This window comes from Acomys russatus, chromosome 1 (genome assembly GCF_903995435.1).
Source record: "Acomys russatus chromosome 1, mAcoRus1.1, whole genome shotgun sequence".
NCBI classification, from domain to species: Eukaryota; Metazoa; Chordata; class Mammalia; order Rodentia; family Muridae; genus Acomys; species Acomys russatus.
In genome coordinates this window covers 111,564,988-111,577,906 of record NC_067137.1, presented here as the reverse complement: position 1 = coordinate 111,577,906, position 12,919 = coordinate 111,564,988, and the positions used below count along the sequence as shown (strand labels likewise).

The 12,919-nt window shown below is 50.9% G+C and overlaps 1 protein-coding gene across 3 annotated transcripts in view; it reads left to right on the top strand.

The window, feature by feature from the left end:
* The window catches only part of Prima1 (proline rich membrane anchor 1), a 50,846-nt gene extending 38,223 nt beyond the window's left edge, over positions 1-12,623 (top strand). For 2 of the 3 annotated variants that reach the window (XM_051154339.1, XM_051154349.1), the window contains exons 4-5: positions 6,099-6,228; positions 11,791-12,623. In XM_051154339.1, the coding sequence (XP_051010296.1) occupies positions 6,099-6,228; positions 11,791-11,893 (233 nt within the window). In that variant the 3' untranslated portion in view covers positions 11,894-12,623. Of the gene's footprint in view, positions 1-6,098; positions 6,229-8,980; positions 9,149-11,790 lie in introns of all 3 variants that reach the window. The other variant, XR_007831490.1, reaches the window with a different exon arrangement.
* Positions 12,624-12,919: the final 296 nt, after the last annotated feature.

Sequence of the window (12,919 nt, the reverse complement as noted above, 5' to 3'; positions counted from 1 at the left end):
AGGGTGCCTCTGGAGAAGGCCACACACAGGGCTGAGAGACTGAGCACCAGACACAGCCATGACTCAAGATGGAAAATTACTGTGTGCCTCACCCCCCTCCCCCCACACCCCCACCCCGAAGGGTGTGCGTGTACTGGAGTCATAGGTGTTCCCCACTACACTGGCTTTTATGTGGATTCTAGAGACCCAAACTCAGGTCCCCATTCTTAGGCAGCAAGTGCTTTATAATGCACCTACCCGACCTCAGAAAGGAATTGTGTTGATTGACATGTGACTCAAGTCCAAGCCATCCTACTGTGAGCAGGACCAGTTCCCTGAGCCTGGGATCCTGGACTGTTTGTAAAGTAGAGGGCAAGCAGAACACCACTGTGCATCCCAGTCTACTTCCGCTCTTCACTGCGGATGCACGTGGCTCGTGCTCTTAAGCTCCAGTTCTGCAGCTTCCCCACCAAGATGGACTGTACGTCAAACTGTGAGCCGAAATAAACCTTTGCTCCCTTAAGCTGCTTCTGTCTGGGCATTTTTCTCTCAGCAACAGGAAACAAAACTAAGCCCCGCCCCCTCTAATTCATTCCTACCTCATCTGGTCCCTTCCCATTAGGTCTGGGCATAGCTGGTTCTCACGGGCTACCCATTATAGTATTGCGCAATTGGCTGCAAGAGCTGTTACCAGGTCCCTGGCTCTGTGGCCTCGATTTCCCCCACTGCTAACAGGGAGTAAATCAACGAGGCACCACAATGCCTGTTTGTGTTTCTTGAAATCTATGAGCCCCACAGGGAGGGTTTCTGGGCTCCTCTGTCCCTTTAAATACCCATCCACTGGGTGCACCTGACATGCCTCGTCTACCTGCTTCCTTTCCAGGTTTCGGTGGGTCCCAATCTGCTGGTCCCTCTTCCCTTCCTAGTACTCACCACATGTGTGACTGAGGTCTTCTACTCTTCCCAGAATTCCCTGGGGCAGGCACCACCCACCTCTGTCCTGCTCACTGCCTGGATTCCTCCCTCCTACACTGTTCTAGAAATGCCTCAAGACAGGAAGCTGGGAATTACTGTCTGTCATCCTCCTCCTCCTCCTCCTCCTCCTCTTCCTCCTCCTCCTCCTCCTCATCCTCATCCTCCCCATCATATTCATTGCTGCCACCACCACAATCATAGTCATTATCCTTTTAAGCTAACACAGAAAGTAGTGGGCTTCACCGCAGCAGCATGCATCTATACAATTATCCATTGTTCTCACTCATCCCCTTCTACCTCCCTTCACTCTTTTCACTTTACACCCCAATTGCAGGCCCCACCCCTGTCTCCTCTTGGTGCTACCCTCAATCCCTCTTCCCCTAGTCCTTCAGAAAGAGAGAGCCCTCCTCCCCTACCTCCTAACCCCAGCCTATCACACCTCATCTGGACTGCCTGCGTTCTCTTCTTCTGTGACCTGGCAAGGCCGTCCCGCCAGAGGGAAGTGATCAACAGAGTCCATGTCAGAGGCAGCCCCTGCTCCCCATATCGTGGGACCCACAAGGAGACTGTGTTGCCTATCGACTACATCTGAGCAGGAGGTCTAAGTCCTTACCATGCATGGTCCTTGGTTGGTGCATCAGTCTCTGTAGGAACCCCCTGGGCCCAGATTTGTTGGCTCTGTTGGACCTTGGACCACATTTCCTTTCCTCTCCCCTGCCCCTGCCCTGAGACAGGGTTTCTCTGTTTAGCCTTGACTCTCCTGGACTTGCTTTGTAGACCACGATGGCCTCGAACTTATAGCAGTCCGCTTGCCTCTGCAGACATTTTCCTTATCTGTTAACCTGTTGAAGGACATCTAGGCTGGTTCCATGTCCTAGCTAATGAACATGGATGTGTAAGTATGTCCGTGGCAGGCATGGCTTCCTTCAGGCATGTACTCAGTGACACAGCTGAGTTCCAGGTTGCTGAGAGGCCTCTTTTCGGAGCCCCATAGTGGCTGCACCACTTGCACTCTCACCTGCAGCATCAGGGTTCCTCTTTCCCCACATCCTCACTTGAAGTTGCGCTCATTTGTTCTCCTGGTGACAGCCTTCCAGACAGGTATGAGAAAGAACCTCAACATTGTTTTCATTTGTATTTCCTTGATGGCTCAGGATGTTGGACACCTTTTTAAAGGATTTCTTGGCCACTTGTGTTTCTTTCAGTAGCTCTCTGTTTAGCTCATTGGCCTGTTTATTGATTGGACAGCTTGCCTATTTTCTTCAGCTCTTTATATAGTATAGATATTTGTCCTGTCTGATGTGTAGTTGGCAAGATTTTTAACAGGCCATCTCTTCTCTCTCATGATTGTTTCCTTTACTGTGTGAGAGATTCTTAATAGCATGCCATCTCCACAGGCAATTCTTGGGATCATTTCCTGGGCTCAGCATCCTTTTCAGAAAGTCCTGGCCTGTGCTTACACCTTCAAGCATTTTCCTCTAATAGCTTTAGAGCGCCAGGTCTTAAATTATGTTGCTTGAGGACCACTGTTTTGTTGCTAGTGCCCATTGTTTCATATATTCAGAATATTCTGGATATTTCAGGAGAGCCAGCCAAATCCACTCCGTTACCCTGTGTTGCCTGAAAGCAGACGTCCCAAAGCTTTTAACCATCATGTCTAGAGTCTAGCCCCGGCTGGGTACTCCCTGCCCTTTAACACAGCATGGGCTGACTAAAAAGACACAGCCGACTTGAGCCTGGGCCCTTCTCCAATGCCTTCCTGGCTGCCTGTCCCATCATCTGCACAGGGGCAGGAGAGTTGACCCATATGTCAGCTTCACTGAGACTCAGGAAATGGTGGCACGACAGCTGAGGTTTCAGGACAGCTCTTGCCTTTCCGTCATGTTTAAAGAGAGTGACAGAGACAGCAGAGACACCGAGGCAGCTCTTTCCTGGTAATTGGCACTCCCCTGTCTGGCCACCTGCCTGTCAGCCACGCTTGCCATCTCTGCGTGCAGGTTGCCCTTCCCTTGCAGATTGGCAGTCAGTTCATGCAGCATCTTTTGGAGATTTCTCCTTCCTTATGCAAGAAGATCAGGTCCTAGTCGGCTTCGTAATCATCCCTGGGCAGCTGGCGCCAGGTCTGGCAGAGGATGGCTCGTGTCTGATTCATCTCTGTACCCCGGCTCCTGGCAGTGGGCGCTGAGCATGCCCAGTTCTTGTCCACGGGAATGTATGCACACATGCATGAATGAGCACTATCAGGAAGCTGTTGGAACCTCTACCCTGCCCACATGGTGAGATTCTATCATTATTGCAGACATACTGGAAGAAACCGAGGCAGTGACTGGGCTGGTGAGCAGCTCCCAGATCTGCAGGTCTCTACTCTAACCCTCACATAAGGGGCTCCCTCCAGCCCCACCGTCTCTGGTCAACTCAAGCAAGGAGAAACAGGAATGCCATCTTCGAAGCTATCTCTGGTTTTGTGAATAAGATCAGTGATTTACGCCTCAACTAGGTCTCTTGAAATACCCCCTCTTTAGAGATGCAGTGTTTCTGCCTTGGGTTGCTGCCTTTCCACACATGCAATGTTCATCTGCTCCTGCGGAGTCTCATGGGGGGGTCTCAGACAGAAGGGCACACAACAACCAGAGCTAGCTGCTTCTAGTAGCAATGCTTTGAAAAAATGACCATAAAAAGAACATCCCCATCCAACCAGCAGAGGGCAAGAAAAAGAGAGCCTGGCCAAAATTCCAGACTGGGGCTTAAAACCAGGTGTGTGGAGGGCCTCAATGGCACATCCAAGGGTCAGTTCTAAGTTAGGTGTATCTAGCTCGCTGTGAACGTCCCCAGCTGATGGAATCATTCGCTGTGGTTACAGAAGCGAGCACCTTCCCCAAATACTCTGACACACGAGACCAAGGTGTAGCTGCTCACTGAGACTGTACACGGGAAGACTGCAGCTGCACCCCGTTGAATGGAATGACCCTGGGAATATGCCCCCAACAGGTCAAAGCCTAGCGAAGACGCACAGAAGTGGAAAGAGTTTTTCCTCCATGAAAAGGAGGGGCAAGCCTTTGCAGGTGCTGGAGCAGTGGAGACACCTCAGCTATGGGCAGGGAGCTAAGGCTACACCAGATCACCCTGGGAAGACTCAGCCAAGTCAATGATGCTCTCCAATGGGGAGATTTGAAGTTTGATGTTTATCAATGAAATGATTGGATGAGCTCATGGATGGGAGCATGAAGTACAAGCATCCTGCTGGCTCTCTGGCACTGTTCTGGCTCTGTGTGGCCTCTGAGTACCTAAGACCATCCCCTTCCAGCTGACAGTAGCCTGGTAGTGGCCTTGTCTCAGTGTTGTATCCATATTGTCTCTGGTTCTTCTCAGGAGCTGTGAGGAGCTGAGGTCCACTCTGGGGACTGTGCATTTGTTAATGGGCAGCCCAGTCCCCTGGGAGTCAGAGAATGTCTTTCTGGATCCCATGATGTGCTCACTCCCTTCTCTCTATTTCTGCTCATCCTTCGTGGTTCTGCCTGGGAGGGGACCAGGGTGTGAACATCTGGGCAAGACAACCAAGTGGTTGCTTATGATATTGATCACACACAGACCACACACACACACACACACACACACACACACACACACACACACAGAGGACCATCCTACAACATGTGTTTATCCAAGAGGAATATGAAGCATCTCTGTCTATACAAAAGACTCCCTCACAGATGTTTGTTGCAGCTTTTCCTAGAGACCATAAATCTGCAAACAGCCTGAGTCCATCTGGTAGACTAACAGCTGTAACACACACACACACACACACACACACACACACACACACACACACACACACACACACACAGGAATACTCCTCATCAACAAACAGGAGAGACCTACCGAACTACATAACTACCTGGGTAAATCCCAACACTGCTAAGTAAGTAAAGAATGCCCATCACATGATTCAATTTATATGAATGCCAGGAACAATTAAATTTTACATATTATTTTAGCCATCATTAGATTAGTTGCCCTAGGTCAAACATTGTCTAGGAAGAGACTCAAGGATATTTTGAAAGTCTTGGGAATAATGGGTGTGGCTTCTGCTAGTGTAGACACCTGTCACAGCCGTCAGATGGTGTATTGACAGAAGAGAGTCATCCCTGGACACATCCTTGTGTCCTTAGGTCATCTGTCACTGACTCCATGCATACTGTTGCCTCCTTCAGGGCTCCTAGTACCAAGGGGACAGAGCTGGGGGACATCCATGCTTTCGATTCTTGTGCAGCTCTTCACTTATACTGACAACTTGCGTAGCACTGTCTGTCTGTGTGATCTGTTCACCTTCTCTCTGCTCCTGTGCCTCCCCCACCCCCACCCCACCCCGCCCCAGTTCTTTGTAATACCCAGGCCTCTGGGAGGGGGCTGCTCTCTCTCTTTGCTTTTCTCAGAAGGAAGTCAACAGTCTCTTGAGACCTGTACTCTAGGTGAGCATCAACACAGTCCGGACCAATGAGGGAACATCCTAAGGGCTGCTCATGGGTAGAGTGAGGACAGGAGGCCCTGTGGAGTCAGCTGTCAGAAGCTGTGATGGTCACACACCTTTCCATGTTCTGGCCCCTTCCATGCACACTGAGAAAGCTGCTGGTAGTACCCTCTGGGCCGAATCCAGACATGAAGACCCAGCCTCTCACAGAAAAACTCAGTTCTGACTTACGCGGAGGGAGGGACCACCCTCCCCCTTTCTCCTCCTATGTCCTTGGAGAGCTCATTGCCCCACCTCCAACCACAGAAGCACTGGATTTAATGCCTGCACTGAGAGAATGAGATGTTCTGTTATTTTTCATGGGAAATTAAACCCGACCCTGCCGTCAGTTAGCTCATGCCTGGGAGGACGGAGGCCTGCATTGCCAGGCGCTCAAACCCCTCCAGAGCTTGCCAAGGCAAAGGATGGAGGCACTGAGTGGGGGAGGGGCTGGCTGGGGGCCAAGCGTGATGTCACCTGCTGAGGTGGGGGCAGGGAAAACAGAAAAGTTCAGAGGGCCTTCCTTGGGGGTGATGGATGGCTGTGAGTGCCATTCCCCCACCAGCATCACACCGACTCTCCTCGCTCATTCGCTCATTCGTCTGCTCAGAGAGACTGAGTCTCTGGTCTCTTTCAGCTCCCAACTCTACCTCGTGCCCTGCAGAGGACAGCTGGTGGTCGGGGCTGGCGATAGTGGTCGCTGTAGTCTGTGCCTCCTTGGTGTTTCTGATTGTGCTGGTCATCATTTGCTACAAAGCCATAAAGAGGTGAGTGTGGAGCCCCAGTGCCAGGTGGAGCCCCTCCCCCAGAGCCCAGCTGGATGGGCTGGGCTGGCTTCAAACTGCCTGGCCACTTGTATAAACAATAAAGATTGACGATGGGTCCGGAGCAGGGCAGCCTCTGCGTCCCTAACCCATGTAATGCTTGCCATGAACTTGCTGTAATGGCTACAGTGGTTTCCTCTTTTTTTTTTTTTTTTTTTTTCCTTGTATCTTTAACATTTTAGAGTTCATCCCAGACATACCTTCTTAGCATTAGGAGTTTGATTCTGCCAGTTACATGTCTGCTTCAGAAAATACAAAAGCCATGCAAAAAACATTGCCAAATTCCAAAAGGGTTATAGTCATTAATGATATTTCTGAGAAAGGACTTTTCTTCCCTAGTACCCGAGCCCGAAAAGTTACTTCTAATTATTGTTAGAATAATTGTTAGCATCTCAAATATTTAATTTTTCCTTCTGAATCCACTCTTATGTGTGACCTCACTTTAACAATTCAAAAAAAGAAGAATAACAAAGAAATCTTGGAGTAAGGGTGTGGTCAGGCACACAGGCCCCAAGTTGGGGGACATCTAGGCAGGAAAGAGAGCAGAAAAAAAGTGCTGCACAGACCTGAGTGTATGTGTCCTGGGCTGGGGTCTTCCTCCTAGAACTCTGCTTACAGGATGACCTTTACAAACAATACCAAAACTGGGTACTCAGGAAGTGACTAGACCCCTGGAATTTTCACTATACTTTGGGTTCATCTCTCTGCCCCGTGTCCTTAATCCATTTTCCACACTCCCCAATATGCTGTATTTTTTTCAGATTAGGAAACTGGGTCTCTGAGGAGCTAGGAAGTTGCCTTGGTATCAGAGTTTGAGTCCAGAGTTGTGTGGTGCCAAAGCCCACCCCTCCCCATGTCTCCAGACTCCTGCCTGCCCTTCCTGGGCAGTGGGAAGGAGGGACTGTAAAAACTGATGTCTGTACCCTGCTGAGGTCAGAAGGACACACAGACATACAGGCTCAGACACCCTGACACCCAGTAACTCTGGGCACAGGCCTAGCTTTGGACACCAAAGTGGATGGAGTTCCCCACTGCTCAACTGTTTTGGGAATACCTTTTATGTGCCAGCTCCACTAACAGAAACAGATAATATTTATAAATGATAAGATTATTTTGCCATAAATTACTCACCTGACACCAGGCAGGAGGGCTAATGGTCCCTAGGTCTGGGGACAACTGCCTGCTATGAGTACTTAGAGGGGCCGTGGTGAATCCCAATTTAGTCAGCAGTAGTTGAGCCCTGGGCCTGTGGGACTTTCAGAGTTATAGCACTCGCTGTCCATTGCATACTTGGGGTGACAGTGCAGATGCCACCCTTCACTGACCCATAAACATGGCTTTTCCTGGAGCTGACACGATCACTCGTCAATATGGTCAAGTTTTTCTTGTCCTCTGTTTCAGTGGGATGTGGGTTATCTGGTCTCCTATGTAACTTTTGGGCTTGGATCTTGCCATATTCAACAGTCTTCCCTTCCTCGCCTCCTCATTAGTCCAGTTTCTCCCTCAAGTTGTAAGTTCAATAGATACAGTATTTTTGAGGCAGGTTCTCATGATGTAGCCCAGGCTGGCCTCAAGTGCTCCATTCCCCTGCCTCGGCCTCCAGTGTACACAGGGAGCCCAGGCTGGGAAGGACTTCTGGAAACCCAGGACAAGCCTTCCTGGGCTGCCAATGGCACTTTGGGAGCTAGTCCCCAAGAAAAGCAGGGGCCTTGAGTATGACTGGTGCCCGAGTGAAACTGATAGGGTCTTTTTCCAAGGAGACACTTACACTGTTATTTTGTTGCTGTTTATTCTGTTGTCTGGAGCCTCAGAAAAGCAGCTGCCTGGACCCTTGGACCCTCGGTGGGTCAGGTGCCATATGACAACCTCAGCCCACAGCCCCTCCCACAAATGCATCTCAGGGGTTTACAGAGCACTTAGAGAGGCTGAGATATCATGGAAATTCTCTGTGTGGAGCCCCGTGTGTGGGCCTGGCAGGACTTTCTCCAGCACCCAAGCTGGGGAAAGGCTGTATTCCATACAGATCCACTATTGCGGAGCAACACTCCATGGAAAAGGAGGAGAGTAACAGCCTGAGAGGGATCATCCCCTGCCCACCACGCCCTCTGCTGCTCCCAGAGCCAATCTGGATAGCTGAAGGATGATGTGAGGGTGCTCATAGGCCCCATCCATGACTCACCTTCACCTGGGTGTGGAGGGAGAGGTACCATATTACTATCTGCTTCTTCTAGTGACACCTTGGTGGCTGTGGAAAGAGTTTTCTGGCTTTGGCCTCAGGTTTGGCGAAGTCTGTACTCTATAGAGGAGGCTCAGGGTGGGCCTCTGGGGTGTGTGTGGGGGCGGAGGCTGAGTAACAGGAAGGAAGGATGAGGGCCTCTTTTCCCTCCACTGTGGGCTGCTCAGAGCTGTACACCAGCTCCCCAGTAGAACAGTAACTGGGAGTGACAGTGTCGGCTCAATGCCAGCAAAGTCCTAGAGCTCAGGCAACGGGACACTGGTGGTGGAGGCCATTCCTGCAAAGGCCCTTCTGGGCTCTGGAGCTGGAGCCCTGTAAATGATGCTCCCAAGAGAGATCAAGAGCACCTTAATGGGTGGGGATAGAAGGTCTCCAAATGGGAAGGCCACTGTCCCCCATCCCTTCTGCCCAGAGGCCAGGACACATGGTGACACTCATCCCCCTTTCTTTTGGTTTTAGGAACCAAGCCATTTAAAGGACTTCTCTGTGGCCTCTGCCTTGCTTAGTGGGACCAGCCCAGATTGGCCCACAGATTGGAGGATTGGGAGGAGTCCTAGCAATATCTGCTAGCTCTTCCAGAGCCTCAGAAGGTGCATGCTGAGTAGAAAGTCTGGGCAGACTGAGATGGTGTGATGGCCACTGCTGGCCAATCAAGCAGCTCCCATGATACCTCTCTGACAGCAGTGCTGAGAGCTAACAGACTTACAGAGCACTTACTGTATGCTCGACACTCACCCATATGCTTGATGTGCACTAATGTGTTTAACCCTTCTGACAAACTCATGAAAGGGGCACAGTTGTTGTACCCATTATATAGAAAAGGAAACTGAGGCTCGGAGAAGTTGTGTAGATTGCCTGCGTTCAAACAGGTAGAGTAGTGGAAAGCTGAGGGTATTGAGACTGTGGCCTCCGCCCCTTAACGTGGCCAGTGTCACCAGTGTTTGCTGAGAGAATGGAGTCACCGAGCTATCTTCAGTTTTTACTGGCACCAGTGAGTCTCAGAAGGCTCTGGGAACAGCAAGGACCACAGTATGGGGAACAGAACAGAGGGGGTCTTGGCTCTGGCCCTAGGAGATGGACAGGCCAAGTGTCATGAGAGCCTTTTATGCCACCATCACTATGAGCTTACGGGCCCCCTGATTAAAGCTGGGTGAGACAGACTCCTTAGAAGGCTCCATAAGATGTGGAGGGACTTGTGGGAGGAGGTGTAGGGAGGCCTTCCCAAGCAGCCAGACAGCAGAGCCTGTTCTTAGGAGAATGCCTCCTGGGGAGTCCGACCTAAGGAGACAGCCAAAGATGGTAGTCCAAGCCCCACTGCAGTGCAGGTGAGGCCCTTGGCAAGTCAAAGCTTTCACCGAGCCTCAGTTTCTCTCCCTCCCCCCATGAGATGACTCTCTTAACTCTAGCTTAGCTTCTTCAGGGGCCCTGAAGAGGGACAAGTCTGCCTAAGAGGACTCTGTACACGGCACCACAAACCAGGAGAGGGCCTGTGGATTTGATCTTGCTTTCCAAAAGCCATAGTGGCTAGGCTCAGCTAACTAGAGTGATTTCCTCTGTGAAGAACTTCAGCTACCAGAAACAGGGGGGCCGTGAATAGACTTGACCTTACTGTATCCTCTGAGATGCTCTGGTAGTCTCATGACTCCACTGACCACCTCTCTGCCTCCCCCTTTTGCTGAGATTTTGCAAACAGAGCCCACCTAAAGATCTTCAAACAAGTCACAAAATACTATCCCTGTCCTTGGGGGAGACTCTGAGGATGCTCAAGAAGGCAGAAGCAATCAATCCCTGAGCTTTTGAAGGTGACTGTAAATGTGTAGTTTAGATAATACCTAGCAAGAGCCACTCATCCCGGGGACCTCTGAGGACATAGGAGGTGCCTGAGCTATGCTCAAGTGAAGTCATCTCCATCTTCACCTAAGGGGACAGATCAGACAGCCCAGCCCAGGAAGTTGTAGATACTCAAGGTAGAGGCCAGAGACCTCCTGAATGATTCAAAGGAGGAACAAAGACTTCTGCCAGGCCAGGAAGTAGCGCTGTGGTTTTACTTGCCCAGCAAGGGCCTAGACCCTTTTCAGTGCCGCCCTCCTCGCCTTCGTGATCCCCTGTTTACATAAGAAGAATGGATTTGGGGCTCAGCAGCCTCTGACATGAACTTCAGATGGTTCAGTGAAACTTAACGATCCACTGTCCAGGGATAGTATTTTGTGGTTCGTTCTAGACCTTTGGATGGACTCTGCACAGTCTCAGCAAAGGGGCGGGGCGAGGCAGGAAGACTGTCAATGGAGTCTTGAGACTACCGCCACTTCTCACTTGACACATTAAGGTCAAGTCTATTCAAGTTCCCCTTTTCTGGTATCAGATAGTGTGTACTAGCTCAGGTTGGGAATTCTTCACCATCATTACCACAGCCATAACCATCACTGTCATCACCACTATCAACCCAACCATGACCATAAGTATTTTATCCCACTATCACTTCCATCACCACCGTCCCCCTGTCCATTTTTACTACCACAACCACCACCACTATCACCACCTCTGTGATCAGCACTGGCTTCTCCACCACCTCTTCTACCATCATCATCATTATCATCACCACCAACTCCTCCACCATTATCCCCTCTACCCACCTCCCCTACCATCATCACCATGGTAACTATCACCACTGTTACCTCTACCATCACCATGTTCTCCACATTATCACCACTACCATAACCTCCAAAATCTCCACCATCTCCTTCCCCATCATCATCACACTAACCATAAGCATCATACCCTCTACTATCACCACCACCAGCAGCACCAGCATCAGCACCACCAGCACCACCACCAGCACCAGCATCAGCATCGGCATCAGCGCCAGCACCACCACCACCACCACCACACCACCACCACCAGCACCAGCATCAACCCTCACCACTCACTACATTTACCATGATTTTGACTGCACAGAGGCAGGATACAAAGTCCAGTTACTAACGCCACTCCTTGTGAGCCAACTGCTCCCAAAGGGATCAATCAGAGCTTGATTATACTAGGCTGACCACACATTTTGGTTTATCCAGAACAGTTGCTGTCCCTGTCCCCTTTTCTTCTCAGTAGGCCCCATCTTGCATACTAAATTATACAGTCATGCTAATTAAGAGTCTATGTAGCTTCTAATTGACCCCACAGAGGTCTAACCTGGTCTCTGGCTCAAAGGTTACACCATCACAGTTGCTTGGAACTAACGATATCTTTGTTCCCCCCTTCCCAATCCTTCCTAGGAAACCACTGAGAAAAGATGAAAACGGCACTAGTGTTGCTGAATACCCCATGAGCTCTTCCCAGAGTAACAAAGGGGTGGATGTGAACACTGCAGTGGTGTGAATCTGCACGCCCTGGACCCACTGGCTGGAAGGGCACCTTGGTGGCACTGGTGGACATGGGATAGCAAGTGGACATGAGCTGACCCTGGGCCTGTCCAGGACTTCATGCTTTGCAGGCTCGGAGCCTCCTGAAAGAGAAAACATCCTCTTCCCAGGCTAGCCCTGGTCACCCCAGGGATGCAGCACAGACACAAGGCTTGAGCCAGGCTCCCCTGCATGTGGCCCCCCGAGCAGCAGCACCACCCAGGGCTCGCCATACTCTCTTCCTCGTCTTGTGTTGGGCGCACCAGCCGTCACCGAGTTGCTATGGAAAGCATGTATGCCAATGAAAGCACGAGGGTCTATTCGTCTGCCTGGGGCAGAAAGATGTTCTCACTTTAGCCAGAAGAAAGGCAACCCAGGGACTGCTCCCATTCTGGAAGCTTCCTCTCCTACAGGAAGCTCACCTGCTTCTCTGTGGACATTCTAACAAAAGCCATCACACAGCCACGAGACAAATGTCCCCATCCAAAGGTGCTTCCCACACATCTGTTTGTCACTATCCGCCATGGTCTTCCATCTCCAAAGCCTGTGTCCCCCTCCCTTGCCCACCTACAGCCTCGTCTGTGGCTCCTGACCACATGCCTGCCATGGGAAGCAGTGAGCTCAGCCTACATAGTCCCTAGGGAGTGGACTCAGTGTCTCCCAGAAGCCCAGGCCGAGGGTGTCCCAAGAAAGTAAGAGGTTCTCTTTGCCTGATGATATCTCACACCTGTCTCTTCAAGAAGTGTTGGTTTGAGCCAGGCTCCCTGGACAGAGGTCATAACTTATGCCAAACCCATGTGGGCACTCTGTGCCAGGCCGACGCTGGTCTGATGTCCCCCTTGTCCCTATAGTCCCCTGAAGCCCAAATTCGGTACTCCGGAAAGTTCCCAGGAGAAGGTGGTCTTCTTCTGTGTGCCCTGGAAGGGACTTACTCTGTGGGCCAGGACTCTGAAGGCACCAAAGCCTCATGAGTGTGGGAGGAAGGAGGAGTGGGGAAGAGCTG